This window comes from Heliangelus exortis, chromosome 6 (assembly GCF_036169615.1).
Source record: "Heliangelus exortis chromosome 6, bHelExo1.hap1, whole genome shotgun sequence".
Classification (NCBI taxonomy): Eukaryota; Metazoa; Chordata; class Aves; order Apodiformes; family Trochilidae; genus Heliangelus; species Heliangelus exortis.
In genome coordinates this window covers 22,419,936-22,434,844 of record NC_092427.1, presented here as the reverse complement: position 1 = coordinate 22,434,844, position 14,909 = coordinate 22,419,936, and the positions used below count along the sequence as shown (strand labels likewise).

The following is a 14,909-nucleotide window of genomic DNA, read 5'->3' as shown; positions in this document are numbered from 1 at the left end:
CCTTCTCCCCTCTTAAATCTGGTCTTTTTCCTCTTTCTGTTCTTGCAGGAAATAACTTCTGAGTCCTTGCACCAAATCAGCTGCATTTTATAGGGACTGGAGTTTGAAATCTCAACACTGTTACGGCCCTACAAATGTTGTTGAAGGAAAAAAAAGCTGACTGGGTATAGGGAGTCTATGCTAAATGTGTCAGTATTACAGCCAAAGCATTGTGAGATGCCAGGCTGTGGAAAAGCCTTAGTCAGCACCTGCACCATAGCAGATAGCCAGGCTCAGGAGTCCAATCAATAGAGAACAGGGTTTTGTCAGTCCTGCTGCTCAGCCCCATGAACACATCTAGGCCACAGAGATCCTTCTGTGGTCAAGCATTTGTGGAAAAAAAATGTCTTAGTGCAGGAACAAAACCAAGAGGGGAAAGTTTCTTCTATAATATGGGGAGTTACGGCTTTTTATGCTTTTTATTGCTGACCTGCACCGGAAAACTACTTCACAAATTCCAGAGGTTGGTTTTGAAAAGTATACAGAAAAGCTGTAATTTTATTCCTTGGACTCTTACTGTAGAACAAGCTTCTACATAAGGGCTGCAAACTCATGGAAAGTAGGAGGCTTATTATATCTCTGTGCCTATGCAAGCTGCTGCCTTCAGAAGCAGGCAGCCAGCAGAGGTGGCAGAAGCAGTCAGTCCATTGCTAATTGATTGTCATGGCTGCTTCTGGCTGACAGAGCTTTGTACTTTTGTCTCTTGTACTGGTGGCAACTGGTGAGACAGTTGTTAACATAACTTGGAGCAGAGCACTTCCACTACCTCCAAAATACCCATGAATTTTGTTACCTCCAGATTTTAATTAACATTGCAAATTACTAATATTCTTCCCCTGTTCCCAGCAGTTTAAGGATTTGCTGGAAATGGCTGTGGCATGCAGCAGAGAGTTGAGGGCTCTATGGTTTATTTTCCATCATTAAAGGGAAAGGATGATCTTGGGAACTTTTGTCCTGCTTGCTGCAAAAGTCAATGTTGGTTGTTGGGCAGAGTGGACATCTGCCAATTTTAAACCCCTTGGGCAGCTCTTGTGCCATCTCCCCCATTGGCTGTGCAGTTGTATGAACCTGGGGATTGCTTACAGTTCCAGCTGGGAAAACAGTGTGTCTGCCTCAGCGGCATAGTTTGTTTGTGTCCATTTTGGTACTGTTAGCTCAAAGGTAAGTGGCATTGGCTTCTGTCTCACATACTGTGCACATGTTCTCATCGACAGCAGGAGATACCTAGATCAGTAGGGCCATGTATGACCTTCCCAAGGATTCTGCTAATGCTACAGAAGGGGTTCCCTGACATTCACCCTTGAATATAGATATATCCTGATCAGCAGAGTGAATTATACAGTTTGTTGTCTTCCTTTCTGGTAGCTTTGAGGTGAAAGGGATGGTGTAGAGCAGAACTTCTCTGAAAGCAACTGGAGCTTACAGGACTTCACTAACTTCTCTGGCTCCTTTTATCAAGAGTGACAGGGAAGAGGAGAAAAGACTTCTAATAAGAAGGAAAATTTTCATCACTCGGGGGTTATGTCACCAGGCAGCAGAACTGTTGTAATTACTATGGCAACTCTTGCTGCTGCTTTTCACTTTTCTGGAGCAGGAATTTCTGGAAAGTATTCCAGGCATCTTTCTCTGGAGCCTGAGAGTATGTACCCATCTTGGAACCTATCTAGTTTATCTTGGGACTGGTTTTTAGCTATCACCTTTCAGCTAAACAAAAGGCCTGTTTGACATCTCTTAGGATTTAGTGCCAAGATTTTTTGGTGGTAAAAAGGAAGGGGAACTACCACATTCAGAAAAAAAAAAAAAAAAAAAAAAAAAAGATGAAGAAAATGTTTCTCACATATGGAGGGTGGGGAAGGAGAGAAAAGAAGAGAAGGGTTTCCATGGTAACATTACTTGAAGATAAGTATTTTTAAATCTGTGTAAATTTTAGCATTCAAAACAGAGTTGTGTTTCCCACAAAAAGATTTGGGGGAGAGCTGGAGTGCAAAGAAATTTTTCCCCCACACTTTTCAGGTCATTCCTATTTCTTTTACCAAGGAGTTCAAACTCACATCAAATATAGTATGTGTGGTTGCTCTGATGTTAATGTTCTTTTAAAGAAAAGCCTTGCTTCCAGGAGGCAAGAAGCATCAGTCACAGTTCTGTATCTGCACCAACATCTCTAGTGCAAGCACTTGATCATCTCTTTAATGGGAAAAGCAGTTTAAATAGACCAGTGCTAGGCCAGTAAAAGTTACAAGGACAATTCCACATTAAACAATTAAATAATTAAACATTTGCAACTTGGAGTAAAATCTTAATTATAATTGACATATAAGTGGTAGTAGTGATGATAAGGCAGCTGAGGCCTTTTCCCTTGCCTAAGACTAGAGGATGCAGAACTGAAAGGGCAGAGGAACCCCATAAAAATGTGTCCCTGGTGAGAGCCTTGGTTACCTCAATGGCAGTGAAACATTGGGTAAGTGATGCTGCAATGACACTATTAGGCAGGAAATGTTAGCTCTTTATATGGTGCATCAGTGCTGGGGTCAGCTCTGAACCTCTCTGAAGCGTCTCTGCAGCACTGAGCTCCTCATGGGCACTGGCACACTCTGCTCCCACCTCCCTGCTGGCATCCAGGCAGGTCACCTCTGTCACAAGCCTGGCAGTGAGACATCCAATGCTGCACCTGCTTGGCTGCCAACTTTTCAGTCTCACCAAAAGCTTTTTCTTTTTCTTTTTTTTTTTTTTTTTTTTTTTTTCTTTTAAAAAAAACGACAGTCACTTCCAACTGAATAATGACTCAGACACTGCAGCAAGGGTAAAGCAATCATCTACTTCAGAGCTTTACAGCAGAAGGCCTTGGGTAGGTATCCTGTCTAAAACAGAGGTTGCTGGGCCCAGCCATCAGCTGGATTCAACTTTAATTTAACTTTATGGAATGAGATGCTTCAGCAGTGCTGAATATCTGCTGTCTCAGGCTGTGGTTCAGTGATAGAGTGAAAGGTTCCTACAAGTACTTTGTGTTCAGAAGCCTTGGGGAGGGAAGGCTGGGAGGGAATGCATAGTTATATATAAAAGAGAAGGTGCTATGCACCCTTGCCCTGACTGTATTTCCCTAGGCCACAGGGAAATACAGGAAAGGAACAAAAATCTATTGGAGCAGTAAGAAACAAAACAGGAAGTTATATTTCACCATTTATCTTCTGGGGTGAAAGCAAAGAAGGGTGTCTGAAGAAAGCATAGTTCATATTGTCGAACTGTGGAAATTAGCACTTGGTAATATTCTTTCATATTGGTCAAGACTCAGAATAAGCAAGACTCAGTTCTAGCTAAGGTGATTTTATTACCCTTGTAAACTTCCTACCAGCTGTATGGGAAGAAGCTGCACTTTTCATGTCACTGTTGGAATCCTCTGTTGGATTTCACTGTTGTCAGAGATATTATTTTTAATTCTGGGAATAATATTCATGTGCTGACATCAGCACTAGCATGAAAATGCATACTCTGGCTTTGTAGTTTCTTGGACTGGGAAGTAACTGGCTCATGCAGAGCTTGTTAGCTGTGAGTTATTGATTCTATGTGTCACGTTTGTCTCATCCCTTCCTTTAAGACCACTGTGGTATTTTGTGCTGTGCACTGGTGCTCTAGCTCCATGCATTTGTGTTACAGATGAACCTGGGGAGATGCAGGAAATCTGCAATACCTAAATAACAGAAATGCAGCAGCTTCAATCCCTGATCAGCAGCATTCAGTATCCATTCAGTATATTACAAGCTGACTGTGAGCATTAGACTGGATTGTTGCTGATGGGGGCAGGGAGGGAAGAACTGCTGCCTTGTTTCATCATCTGTGAGCATTTTCATATAGCTCTAAGATCCCACAAGTGCAGGCTGTCCCACTTTTACAAGCTCTTCCAGGAGTCTGAATGGGAGAAGTGGTCCTTGGGAGGAGAGGACTGAGCTGTGTGAGATAACAGGAGCTGATAGGGATGCCTGCAAGGATATACCATTGCATATGATGGGAGACCAACTGGACCAATGGTTTCAGCCACCCCATATTCATTGGCGAGCAAGATATTTGGGAAAAGAGAGGATGTTTGAAGAACTTTGTCTTTCCACTGTGCAGAATTTATATTAAATTTGCCAAAGCCTGCTCCTTGATTTGATGGTATTATTCTGGTAAGTGAAAAGAGCAAATTAATTGCTTGCTAACAGACTGCTCTAAATTAACCTCAGGGATGGGCCTGGACCTGCAAACCTCTGTATTTATGCTGTGTGATAGCATTGAATACCACTGACTTTCATCTACTGACCTAGCACAGTTTGCATTTGAATCTTAGTTGTGGCTTTCAGTCATTAGAAACCAAATTTTTGAACCTGTTTAGGTGTTTGGATTTTTAATATCTCATTAAGTATCTACTTGACTATTTAAATGCCTTGGTGTCTTTTTAAGTCTAATGTTGCCATAATGCAAAGGGAAAGGAAGTGATACAGAGGGTTTTAGTGAATCAGACCTCTGGTTTCATGTTCCAGTTGTGATAACTTAGGGCCTGTTGCTGTATATTCACCATAGTTCTTAGTGAACATCTTTGTGCTTGAGGAAGCTGGATGGTGACTTTTACACAGTAATGGTAAAAATACTGCAAACATACATCCTGCATTAGCCTATGTATATTTTATTGCTGTGCTGTTCCAGTGTGGTAAACTGGAGCTGAGCAATCACATTTTCTCAATTATCCTCCAGAACCAGAAATCCTTATCCCCTCTGCGTTTCTTTTCACCCACTACTGCAGCACTGGTCTTGAAATTGTCACCACAGCTAAAAATCCTCATTCTGTAAATTAAACTGTGATTTAAAAAAACCCAAAACCTACACTGCAGCTTCCTCATAAAACTCCACCAAGACTTTTGCTGATGTGACTCACTCAATTACTCATGTGGGCAGACATTCAGATAATGAAAGCAGTTAATGGAAAGCTGTGAGAAATACTTCTCCTTCCTGAGGAGGCAGGGGAGGGGAAAGGCTACGGTGGGTATTTTATCCTAAAAGCTGCTGAATTCAGTGAGCTCCCAGCCATTTTTTTAAGGTAAGGTTTTCTTCACTCTGCTTTTTCCTTTGTATAAAGCCAGCTTGAAAAATCAGATTGGCAGTAGAGGAACACCAGCTGTATATGCCTGCTCCTCTTCCTACATATTAGAGATGAGAGCCAATCTGTGCCTTTTTATCCTAGCTATGTATGTACTTAAACAATACTCAATACTCTGGATTCCTGAATCAAGGAGTACAGCCAGCATGTGACTAAATGAACCCTTTGGCTGGAGGTGTCACATACACTGATGAGGACCAGATTTTTCTGGAATAAATAATAGGCCCTTGAGATGTGATGTGCAATAGGTCAGGTAATACAACCAGAAGGTGGATTTCAATGGCATTTAAGTGAGTGAAAAATGGCAGTTTTTGAAGTTGGTGAGGCAGAAAGTTATTGAAGGGTAATGCAGTACTACTTGGATGTGATAACCCCCTTATGCAATGAAATTATACATGTATGATGACTTCAAAGAGACTTAGTATTAAGCAAAAACTGGAAGTACTGGAAGTGGACAAACTGTTTCAGAGCTGAGGCCTATCTGGCATTTGTAGAACAATCAGAGCAGTAAACTCTAGGTTGTGTATCTCAGATGTTGGCAGATTTTTGAGGGATGTGCTCAAAATAGCTATTTGCTACCACAAATAGCTGTGTGAGCCCCATCCAACAACAGTGATGGGTGGGGGAGTGATGGGAGACAACATGAGGATGTGGTAATTCCTCATGGCAGATGAACTGGGAGGGAGATCACACCTTGACTTGTAAAACAGAGCTTCTAACACAGAGAAGCAATGCATAGGTGTTGAGGCTGTGGCCCTGAGAAAATAAGCTGTCAGATTATATTTAGTGAATACATGCTGCAGAAAAGCACAGAGGGAAGGAGGGGAGCTGATGTATAGCCAGGCCCCATGGCAGTGAGCACACAGAGCAGGGCACTGAGGCTGTTTAAAGAGGATGAATTGCATTGGTGCTCCTGATTCAAGTAAATCTCTGTGAGGCCAGGGATCTGCACAGACTTATATGATTGCTTTGAACAGCAGAGATCAGATTTATTTGTTAGTAATGGCTCAACCCCAGACTCCATTAGGTGAAAGGTGACCAACCTGTGGCATTCCCGCCATTCCCCTCTGGACCCACGCTAGGGATGTCTTCCACAGCAATCCCATGCCCTATCTGGAGAAGCAGTTTTTGATAGGGGCTTTTGAAACCCAAACTGCTGAACACCCCATCTGCACACCCAGCCCAGCCCCAACCCACACAAAACCTGCTAGCTGAGATTGGCTTCTGCAAAATAGGTTAAGTACCCTGCCCCATTTGGATTTAGGGATGTGAACACCTCTCTCCATTGTGTTCCCTGGGAAGCCCAGTCCTAAGAGAGGCAAAGATGGAGAAAGAAAGACTCCTTATACCTGTATGAGACAAGTCAAACCTTGTATGCTGACACATGATAGTTGGTCATTTGGGTCCTGTTTTATATTTCAGGGTGCAGAGATTGTGACTTTGAGTAGTTTGTAGCATGATAGGCACAGACTAGGCTTTAATGCTTTCCTGCCAAAAGCTCAGCTGTATGATTCAGAGATGTCTTTTCCCTTGAAATTAAAGAGTTCTTTAAGCTCCCTCTCAGAGGTGACATTGTCGGGAGGCCTGGCTGCCTCTTGCACATGGATATTCTGTCAAACCAGATTCAGGATGAGGTGGGTGAAGCTGCTGCAGCTGATGAGGACCCATCAATCTTCATCTCCTGTTAGGCAGCACTGCATCACTGAAATTTGTGCTGTTACCATAGTGTCCAAATAGCTGTGGGTGAGACAAAGGGCTGAAATGTTCTGTGTGTTGGCCAAATGGGAGGACAGGGCAGCCAGAAGGAGAGAGATGCAGTGGTAATGAGCAGAAGCTGTGCATAAAGGAGCATCCTGAAAGGGAATTGCTTGACCAAATGTGTGATAGAAGGAAAAAAGATGACTTCACAGATGTGATTTATTATCCTTTCCAAGCAAGGGAGTTATGCAAATTCCAGGAACAACATGCATTTGTTTGGTGGCTCCTAAGAATATCCAAGGACATAAAAAAAACTTTTTTGAAGTGGTTTATGTGGTAAACCATGATTACAGGACAGGATTAAAAAAACTCCGGGGGGCAAGTTGCTAGCGCTATGCAAGTACCTAAAAATCTGAATTTTAATTACATACAAGGAGAAAGACCTCAGAGAATGTTTCTAACTGTTGTAGCTGCAGAGCAAACTTGCAAATGAGAAAAAAGCCTAACTAGGCCAGTAACATCTGCTCCAGTCTGCAGTGAGCTGGCATCAGTCGTTTTCCCATGTGCTGTGGTACTGCATTAACTCCACTATCTATCTACCCTTTAGGGTCTTTCTCAGCAACTGTATCAGACCTTACCTGAGGGATACCACAGGGATAAGAAGGGATTGGTCTGGGTTAGCATCTTTGAGAAGGAATACTGGCAGGAAAGAAAGACAAGGTAGAGCTGTTCTGTCCTCCACCTCTCCCTGAGGTGACAAAGTCTTGTCATTTGAACTCTTGGAGGGAAACTGATGAGTAACTGTGCTTTGTACTGGCTTCTGTTTAAGACCATTTATTGCTTGTTTTCCTTTAAAGTCTGCAATGTTAGACAGAGCTCATTATTTTTCCTATTTATCTTGACCTCTTCCTCCCTCTGAGTGTTTCTCCCCTTGTGCTAGCTCTGTCTTCTCACACAGTGCAGTGTTGAAAGAAAGTTCAAGAGAAAACTTGAATTCCTGTAAAAAAATCTGAGTATTTGGAAGGAGACCTATCCTAGACAGTCTGAAACTCTGCAACATGTCCTGTCCCTCTCCTGGAGGTGCTGTGAGGTACCAGGTGTAAACCATGCACTGCCTCTGTCTAAGGTGATTCTGAAATAGCAATGAAATAGCAAGGCAAACACTTCCATGAGATGTAAATTACCCCATTGGTCACTTACCCTACCCTTTTGTGCAGCTTAACCCAGCTGCAATTTCTCACAGGTGAAGAGGTTATCTGTGGTTACAATCCTGATTACCCAGCAAATTGCAGAAAGGCCAAGGAAGCAGGAGGGGAATATGCAGCTGCAGGGTATGTGGGGTTTTCTTTCTGTTTTACAGTGAGGAGTGGATGCCTCAGGATCCTGATGCCATTTATTGCAACATTGGATGTGTATTTTGTGCTGGGAGTCTACCCCTGGCATTCTGGAATAACTGTGGGAGTTGATTAAGCTGCTCTTCCCTTCAGGTTCTTTGGATTATGAGACTGGCAAAGATTTGCCATCCAGCCAGAGGCAGATCCAGCCACTATGTGAAGTGAGCAGGGTGGTATGACTGTCTTTGTGGAGGGAATGAAGGTGCATCCTTCAGTTACAGACTATTTTCTTCAGTCCCCTAATTTGCCCTCCCCTTGACCCTGCTTCAGTAGCCGTTACCAGACAGCTAAAGGGCAGGTAGGTGTGTGTCACTGCATAGGACCATATGTTTGATGTCAGAGTCCTTTGTCATTTATCCAGCTGCAGATCTGCTCAGCTCCACGTGATGCAGCAGGCACAGGGATTTTTTTTGCCTTTGTTTTTGCCCTTTATGAAATGGGGGGGGGGGAGAATGGAAAAATGCTGAGAAATGGGAGCCTCACAAAACTACACCAGTGATTTACACAAATGAACTGCAAAACTGAAGCAGGATTTGTCAGAAATCTAACCTGTTCATTTGCCTAAACAGGTTGTTTACCCACATCCCCTGATGCTGGGAGTGTGCTGTTACATTTTCCATACAGCAAAGAAAACAGAAGAGGCATTTGATTGTGATTTCTGACTGGGGGGCCAAAAATACATGGCATTTGAGCTACCCCATTATTACTTTTCTCTAATTAAGGAATGGTAGTTCAAACTGTGCTTTGTGTGACACACACAGAAAGTGCCCAGCTGCAAGGTTGCATGTGGTCAGTTATTTACTTGTCTGTGCAAATTTTTGTGAGCAGGAGACTCCTTTGGGTGACTGGCAGGGGTAAAAACCTAATGTGTGTGAGAGAACTTGGAAGAATAGTAGTCTCCCTGTGCTTTTGGAGCCCAGCCTGCAATTTGGGGTCTCCAGCTAGATGCTTGACTTTCTGTTTTCTGGTTACAGTTTGAACTGGGTGTCTAGGTTGAAAATACATCTGCTTCCCAGTTTTGAAGGTACTAATCTAAAGGAAAATCTTGTAAAAATGTTTTTTTAAAAAGTTAGAAAAGCTAACAGTGTGTAATACTGTAATTAGGGCTGAGGGAGTATAAAGACTTAAAATTAGTTTAGCACATCACTTGACAGATGGGAAGTCTTTTATGTAAATTTAGGGAAGTGGTAGTTGGATTCAGTTGATCTAATTTAAATGCTATTTCTAATTATTTTTAGTATGTTTCTAGAGGATTATAGGATGGCCACTATTCTGACAGAAGGGCTCTTCATATGTAAATTAAAATCTACAAAAGAATACCCTATTAAAATGTAAACATGCTGTGGTAACAAGCACCTAATTATGGAGACGGGTTGGTCCAGCTACTATAGTGAAGGGTGAACAATATCTACAGTGCATGTATCTCAGATAATGCGTTTTCTTGCACCTTAAATATCGCCACTGAGGCCACTGGGAGGTGAAGAGGTCCCTGTGGGCAGGTTGGTGATAGCAGTGCTGATCTGAGAGCAGATGGGCTCTCACAGGTTCACTGGAAGCAAGCTTTGGTGGCACCCAAAGGCACAGAGAGAAGATGACACAATTAGCTGTTCCCCCTCCCTACAGTCTGGTGCTGCTGATCCAAGTTAAAACTCCTACCAGCATCTTTGGAGAACCTTCCTTTTCACATGCTGACAGCTTTCTCATTTTGTCAAGGGAAACTCATGGAGATTTACTGGGGAGATGCCAAATAACAGCTTAACTTCACACCTGAGAAGCAAAAGGATGAAGAGAGAAGGAAAGGCTCAGCCTGCCTCCAGCCTGGCACAAAGTCCTGGGAGTGTGGGAATGAGCAACTCCTGGAGCTGCAGCAGCTGGAGATGTGACATGAACAGAGCCTGAGCTGAAGCTACTGTGGAACAGGGAGTGTGGGGCCCATTACCAATACCTGAAGATTTTGTTCATCAGCTGCAGGCCCTAGGGCAGACGGAGGCCTGGCCATGGCAGATTCATGGAGGTTAGGGATAAGGCTTGGAGCTCCAGATGATACAGCAGACCTTTGTGAGTTGATCTGGTTGGCTTTTCTTCCCAGAGCCCTTGCAGCAAAGGCTCAGATCATCTCTCCAAAGGTCACAGAATCATGTAATGCTGGAAGTTGGAAGGGACCTTAAAGATCATCTCGATCCAACAATCACTAACAATGCATTAGCAATCAGCAGGGGGGCTGGCAGCAGGGATTTATTCTACAGCAAAATCAGTATTTGTGGATGCATAACTCATAGTTTAAGACCTTTTACCTAAAGGACACCAAGAGCAAGGCTGCATGACACTCACTTCTTCAGTCCTTGTCATTTTAGGGCAGGGAGTGCCAGCATCTGTTGCTCAGAGCTGCAGGTGGCCTGACACCATGCAGGCACAGCCATATGCTGGAGTATGGCAGCTGGGTGACCAAGCTGGGTGCTCTTGAACAGTCACCCTTCCTCTCCACACACGTTGTGATGGGGTTCTCCAGTGGGTGTTCTGACATTCTTAAGCCTTTTTGTGAGATTGACTGCTGCAGCTGTGAAGTATAAGTTGCACTTGGCACCTTGACTAACTGTAGAAAAATTAAAACGCACAGTGAAGTAGTTGAAATTGTGAAATTTAGACCACATTTAAAAATGGGAGAAAAGTGCTTTGCATACTGGTTTTTATTCAGGGAGTATAATGAACACTGTGCCTGACTCATGCTTTACATGGGAGAACTAAGCAAGCTAAGAGGAAATGTCTCCAGGCAGACATTCCTCAGGCAGGGATTTCAATCTCATTTTTCTAAGGGAGGTAACTTAAAAGGACTGGCCCAAAGACTACATATTTGTTGCCTGACCACACCAGGTGTTAAAAATCTGTTTGTAATTCTAGGAGTCATTAGGAGACCAGGAATGTCAAACTGGATGTCTTTACAACAGCTTTCAAGGCATGACAATTGTTTCTATAGGACCAGGATGGTGTACAAGGACTGTAGCACTGGATCTTCTCTAGATGGTGACTACCACACAAGTGTCTGTAACCTGAAGGCTGGGAAAATATTAAGCTATTGGATCAGTTATGTAAGAGTTGTCAGATAACCCAGAGCTGCACTAAAGATGCAGCAAGAGCTCTGTGGAGCCTTACAGGTACATGATGTGAGTAATCACAGCTGCAATTCATTTAAAAGAGACAAATTAATTCCTCTAAAGCTGGGACACTTCTGCTGAGAGGACTGATAGCCTTGTTTTTTTTTTTTTTCTTGGTGGGAGGAAGGCTACTTTCAGATTAATGTGAAGGAATCTGAAAGGGAAAGCCTTTCACGTTCCTCTAGTGGTAGGCATTTTCATCATAATTGTAGAGATATACTGAGTGACTTGCCTGGGACATAAAGTCGGTGTTAAAGCCAGGAACTGACCAAAAACCCTCACCACTCATGGCTTCAGTGTTGTGCTGTCCTTCCCGTTTCTGCTGACACCTCATCATGAGCTTTTCTCTGTTAAAGTTGAAAAGCTGTCTACTTGGCGGCTGATAATTTACCCTTCCTCTCGCGCCTGTATCCTAGCAGCTTTTCAAGCAGAAACCTTTAAAAAAAAACCACATTTTGTTCTTCCTCTGCTGATCAGAAACGCAGGGCAGCAGCCACATTAAAAGCATGAGGATGTGACCCAGCTTATACCTTGCGTTCAAAGACAAAGCTTCCAGGGATATCAGTAGCAAAGACCTATGCTCCAGACAGAGCGCTGTCAGCGAGCTGCCGTTGAGCAAATTAAAACAGAATGATGGAAAATAATAATAATAAAAAAAAATAATCCAAGACTTCCTAATTGGAAAACACGTTATTATTTGTGGCTCGGTTTTGGGACAAACAGCGCGGAGCAGCGGCGGATGCCTGGGGACACCCCCGGGGCAGATGCTCCGTGCGACCTTCGCTGCCACCCCCGAGGCGAGGCTGCGGGGGTCGCGTCCCGGCCGGCAAAAACCAAAAAACCAAAACCACCAACAAAAAAAACCAGCACTAAAAAAACCGCAGGAGTGGCTCCTTTCTGCGACTTTCCTTAGGACATGCTCACGGTGAAGGAGCCGGGAGGGCCCCTCCCCGACTCCCTGCTCTAGGGGGGAGAGGGTGCCCAGGCGGGAGGGGGTGCCTAAGGGGGAAGAGGGGGTTCAGGGTGAGAAGGTGCCCAGGGGGAAGAGGGTGCCCAGAGTGAGGGGGTGCCCAGGGGGGATGGGATGCCCAAGGTGAGAGGGTGCTCAGGGGTGATACGCGCCCCTCCTCGCCCCTCCTCACCCCTCCTCCGCGCTCTGCCGGGCCGGAAGTGGGCGCCAGGGGGGCGGCAACCGCATGCGCGGGAGGCGTCGTTCGGCCCCGCCCCGCTCCCGCCGCCGTGGGGCTCTGGCGCGCTCCCTGCCCGCGGCGCAAGGCCGGGCCCGGGCGGCGGGCAGCGGGCAGCGTCCTGGGGTGGGGGTGTCCGGTGCCCGCACGGAGCGGGTAAGGGGTGGAGGGGTGGGCGAGGAGGACGGAAAGACGGACGGACGGACGGACGGGGTGAGAGGATGTGAAGATGGCGGAGCTGCAGATGCTGCTGGAAGAGGAGATCCCGGGGGGGCGCCGGGCCCTGTTCGACAGCTACACGAACCTGGAACGAGTGGCCGAGTACTGCGAGACCAACTACATCCAGGTGCGCCGGGCATGGCGGCGGGCGCCCAGCTCCACGGCCGCCGTCCCAGCCCCGCGGTATCCGGCCCTGAGGCGGCGGGGGGGTGTCCATGGGGCAGCCCCGGCCGGGCAGGCTCCGCTTCTCCGCCGCCGTTTGCGGTGGGGCCTTGGGTGCCGGTGTCGGCGGGAGAGGGAGGGGAGCGGAGGGGTCGTGCCGCCTCCGTCCTCTTGGCGGTGGGACGGTGACAGGCGGGTGGCGGAGGCTGCCGCAGCCTGGGGATGAGGAAAGCTGCTTCACCTCTGGAATTAACTATTCCGGCGTGGCGAGACATTTAAATATTTAATTGATTTCTAAATTGAATTCCTCCCACTTCGCGAGTGTCTTGAATATTTATTTCGGATCGTGTCTCTGCCTCTTCATTCCTTTCCCACCTTCCGCTTTCCTCTGCTGGCGGCACTGAGATGATGTGATAAACCAAGGAGATATCCGACTCCTCTCAATACAGTGTTTGTGTTCGTTAATATAGAGCCCAAATACATATGTTTTAATGGGAATATACCTGCTGGATTGTATTTCCTTTTGCGAGCAGGGCTGCGGTATTTAGTAGGTTGGGCAGCTACCAAGTGATAGGTACAGGGTGAAAGCATCATCTAGAGATGATGCAGGATAAGGGGAGAAAGAGATCAAGCACACTATTGTTATTTTTATTATTATTATTACCCTTCTCACCTCTGTGTTCTGCCTGTAGAAAAAAAAAAAATCCTGCTCAGGAGAGTGGTGGAGTCACCATCCCTGGAGGCATTTAAAAGGCATTTGGACCAGGTCCTTAAGGACACGGTTTAGTAGTTGACTGTGGTGTTAGTCAGAGGTTGGACTGGATGATCTTGGAGGTCTCTACCAACTTAAACATTCTGTGATTACCACAGCATGTGATTTTTGCAGTGACTGCTCTGAAGCCAGGTTTGTGTTAGGATTTTCTTTTTTTTCTTTCTATTCTTTTACCTGAAAGAGAAGCAAAAATGAATCAGTTTATTTTGATTGTGATTGTAGGGCCAAAATAAGGATTCTCTCCCTCTCAAAAAAAGAACCTTTTGAATTGTTGAATGACCAGCTGTCCTTTAGAGAGAAGACTTTACGTCTTTTGGGTCATTTACAAAATATGTCAGGTACAGTGAAATTATATAGATGTATTTTATTATGTAATCTTTCTCTATGTTGAATCAGTGTGACTTACTTTATTTAAGAGAAATAAACATTTTTCTGCAGTCACAGCCGGACATACATACATTTAAATTTACCTTTTTTGAAACTGGGAAACTGATTTTTTTCTGGAACAGAGGAGAGGAGCTGAGTCTTGGAAGGGAGAACCAGACAGGGAGAAGCAGTTGTAGTTTGTCTTTTCCCTTTCCCCAGCCAGCATATGGTCTGTAAGGGCAGTCCAGCATAATAGGAGATGGATGCAGAGAGATGGTGAGTGAATGCAAAGAATGAGGCACCCTTGGTCAGCCTGGTGGATTCTGGACACCACACAGCCATACCCTGAGTGTTTGCAGTTTGTCCAAGCATCATGACAACAGAGACCTTTAATAGGGAGGTGAGAAGGAAAGAGTAATATGTGCTGTGAGTGTTGGCTGCAATGTGCAGTGGGGGTCACAGCATGAACATGTTTAAATCTTAAACAAGGGGAGAACGGAGGACATTGGCTAGGCCACCAAATTCCAAAGCCTTTGGAATTGGCTGAGAGACCATGGGGTGGGGTTATTGTAGAGAAAAGGTCCCACATGAGGGGATTCTGGCTGGAAGTGTCCTAGTACCAGATCTGTCAGTGAACTCATCCCACCTTCATGGTGCCAGAACTCCATAAACTCCTGTGCAGATTCTGTATACAAAATTGTAATTTTATTCTCTGCAACAGTTGAAATAGATATAACTATTGGTTAGTTGGGTATTGATGATTTTGCTTATAATAATAATTATTATTGCAAA

General features: G+C 44.9%; 1 protein-coding gene across 11 annotated transcripts in view; it reads left to right on the top strand.

Annotated features, from left to right (window-relative positions):
* The first annotated feature begins 12,628 nt into the window (after window positions 1–12,628).
* Window positions 12,629–14,909, top strand: part of ABI2 (abl interactor 2) — a 61,676-nt gene continuing 59,395 nt past the window's right edge. For 3 of the 11 annotated variants that reach the window (XM_071747161.1, XM_071747152.1, XM_071747162.1), the window contains exon 1: window positions 12,757–12,944. In XM_071747161.1, coding sequence (XP_071603262.1) covers window positions 12,828–12,944 — 117 coding nt within the window. In that variant the 5' untranslated portion in view covers window positions 12,757–12,827. Of the gene's footprint in view, window positions 12,945–14,909 lie in introns of all 11 variants that reach the window. The other 8 variants (XM_071747159.1, XM_071747158.1, XM_071747154.1 and 5 more) reach the window with 4 other exon arrangements.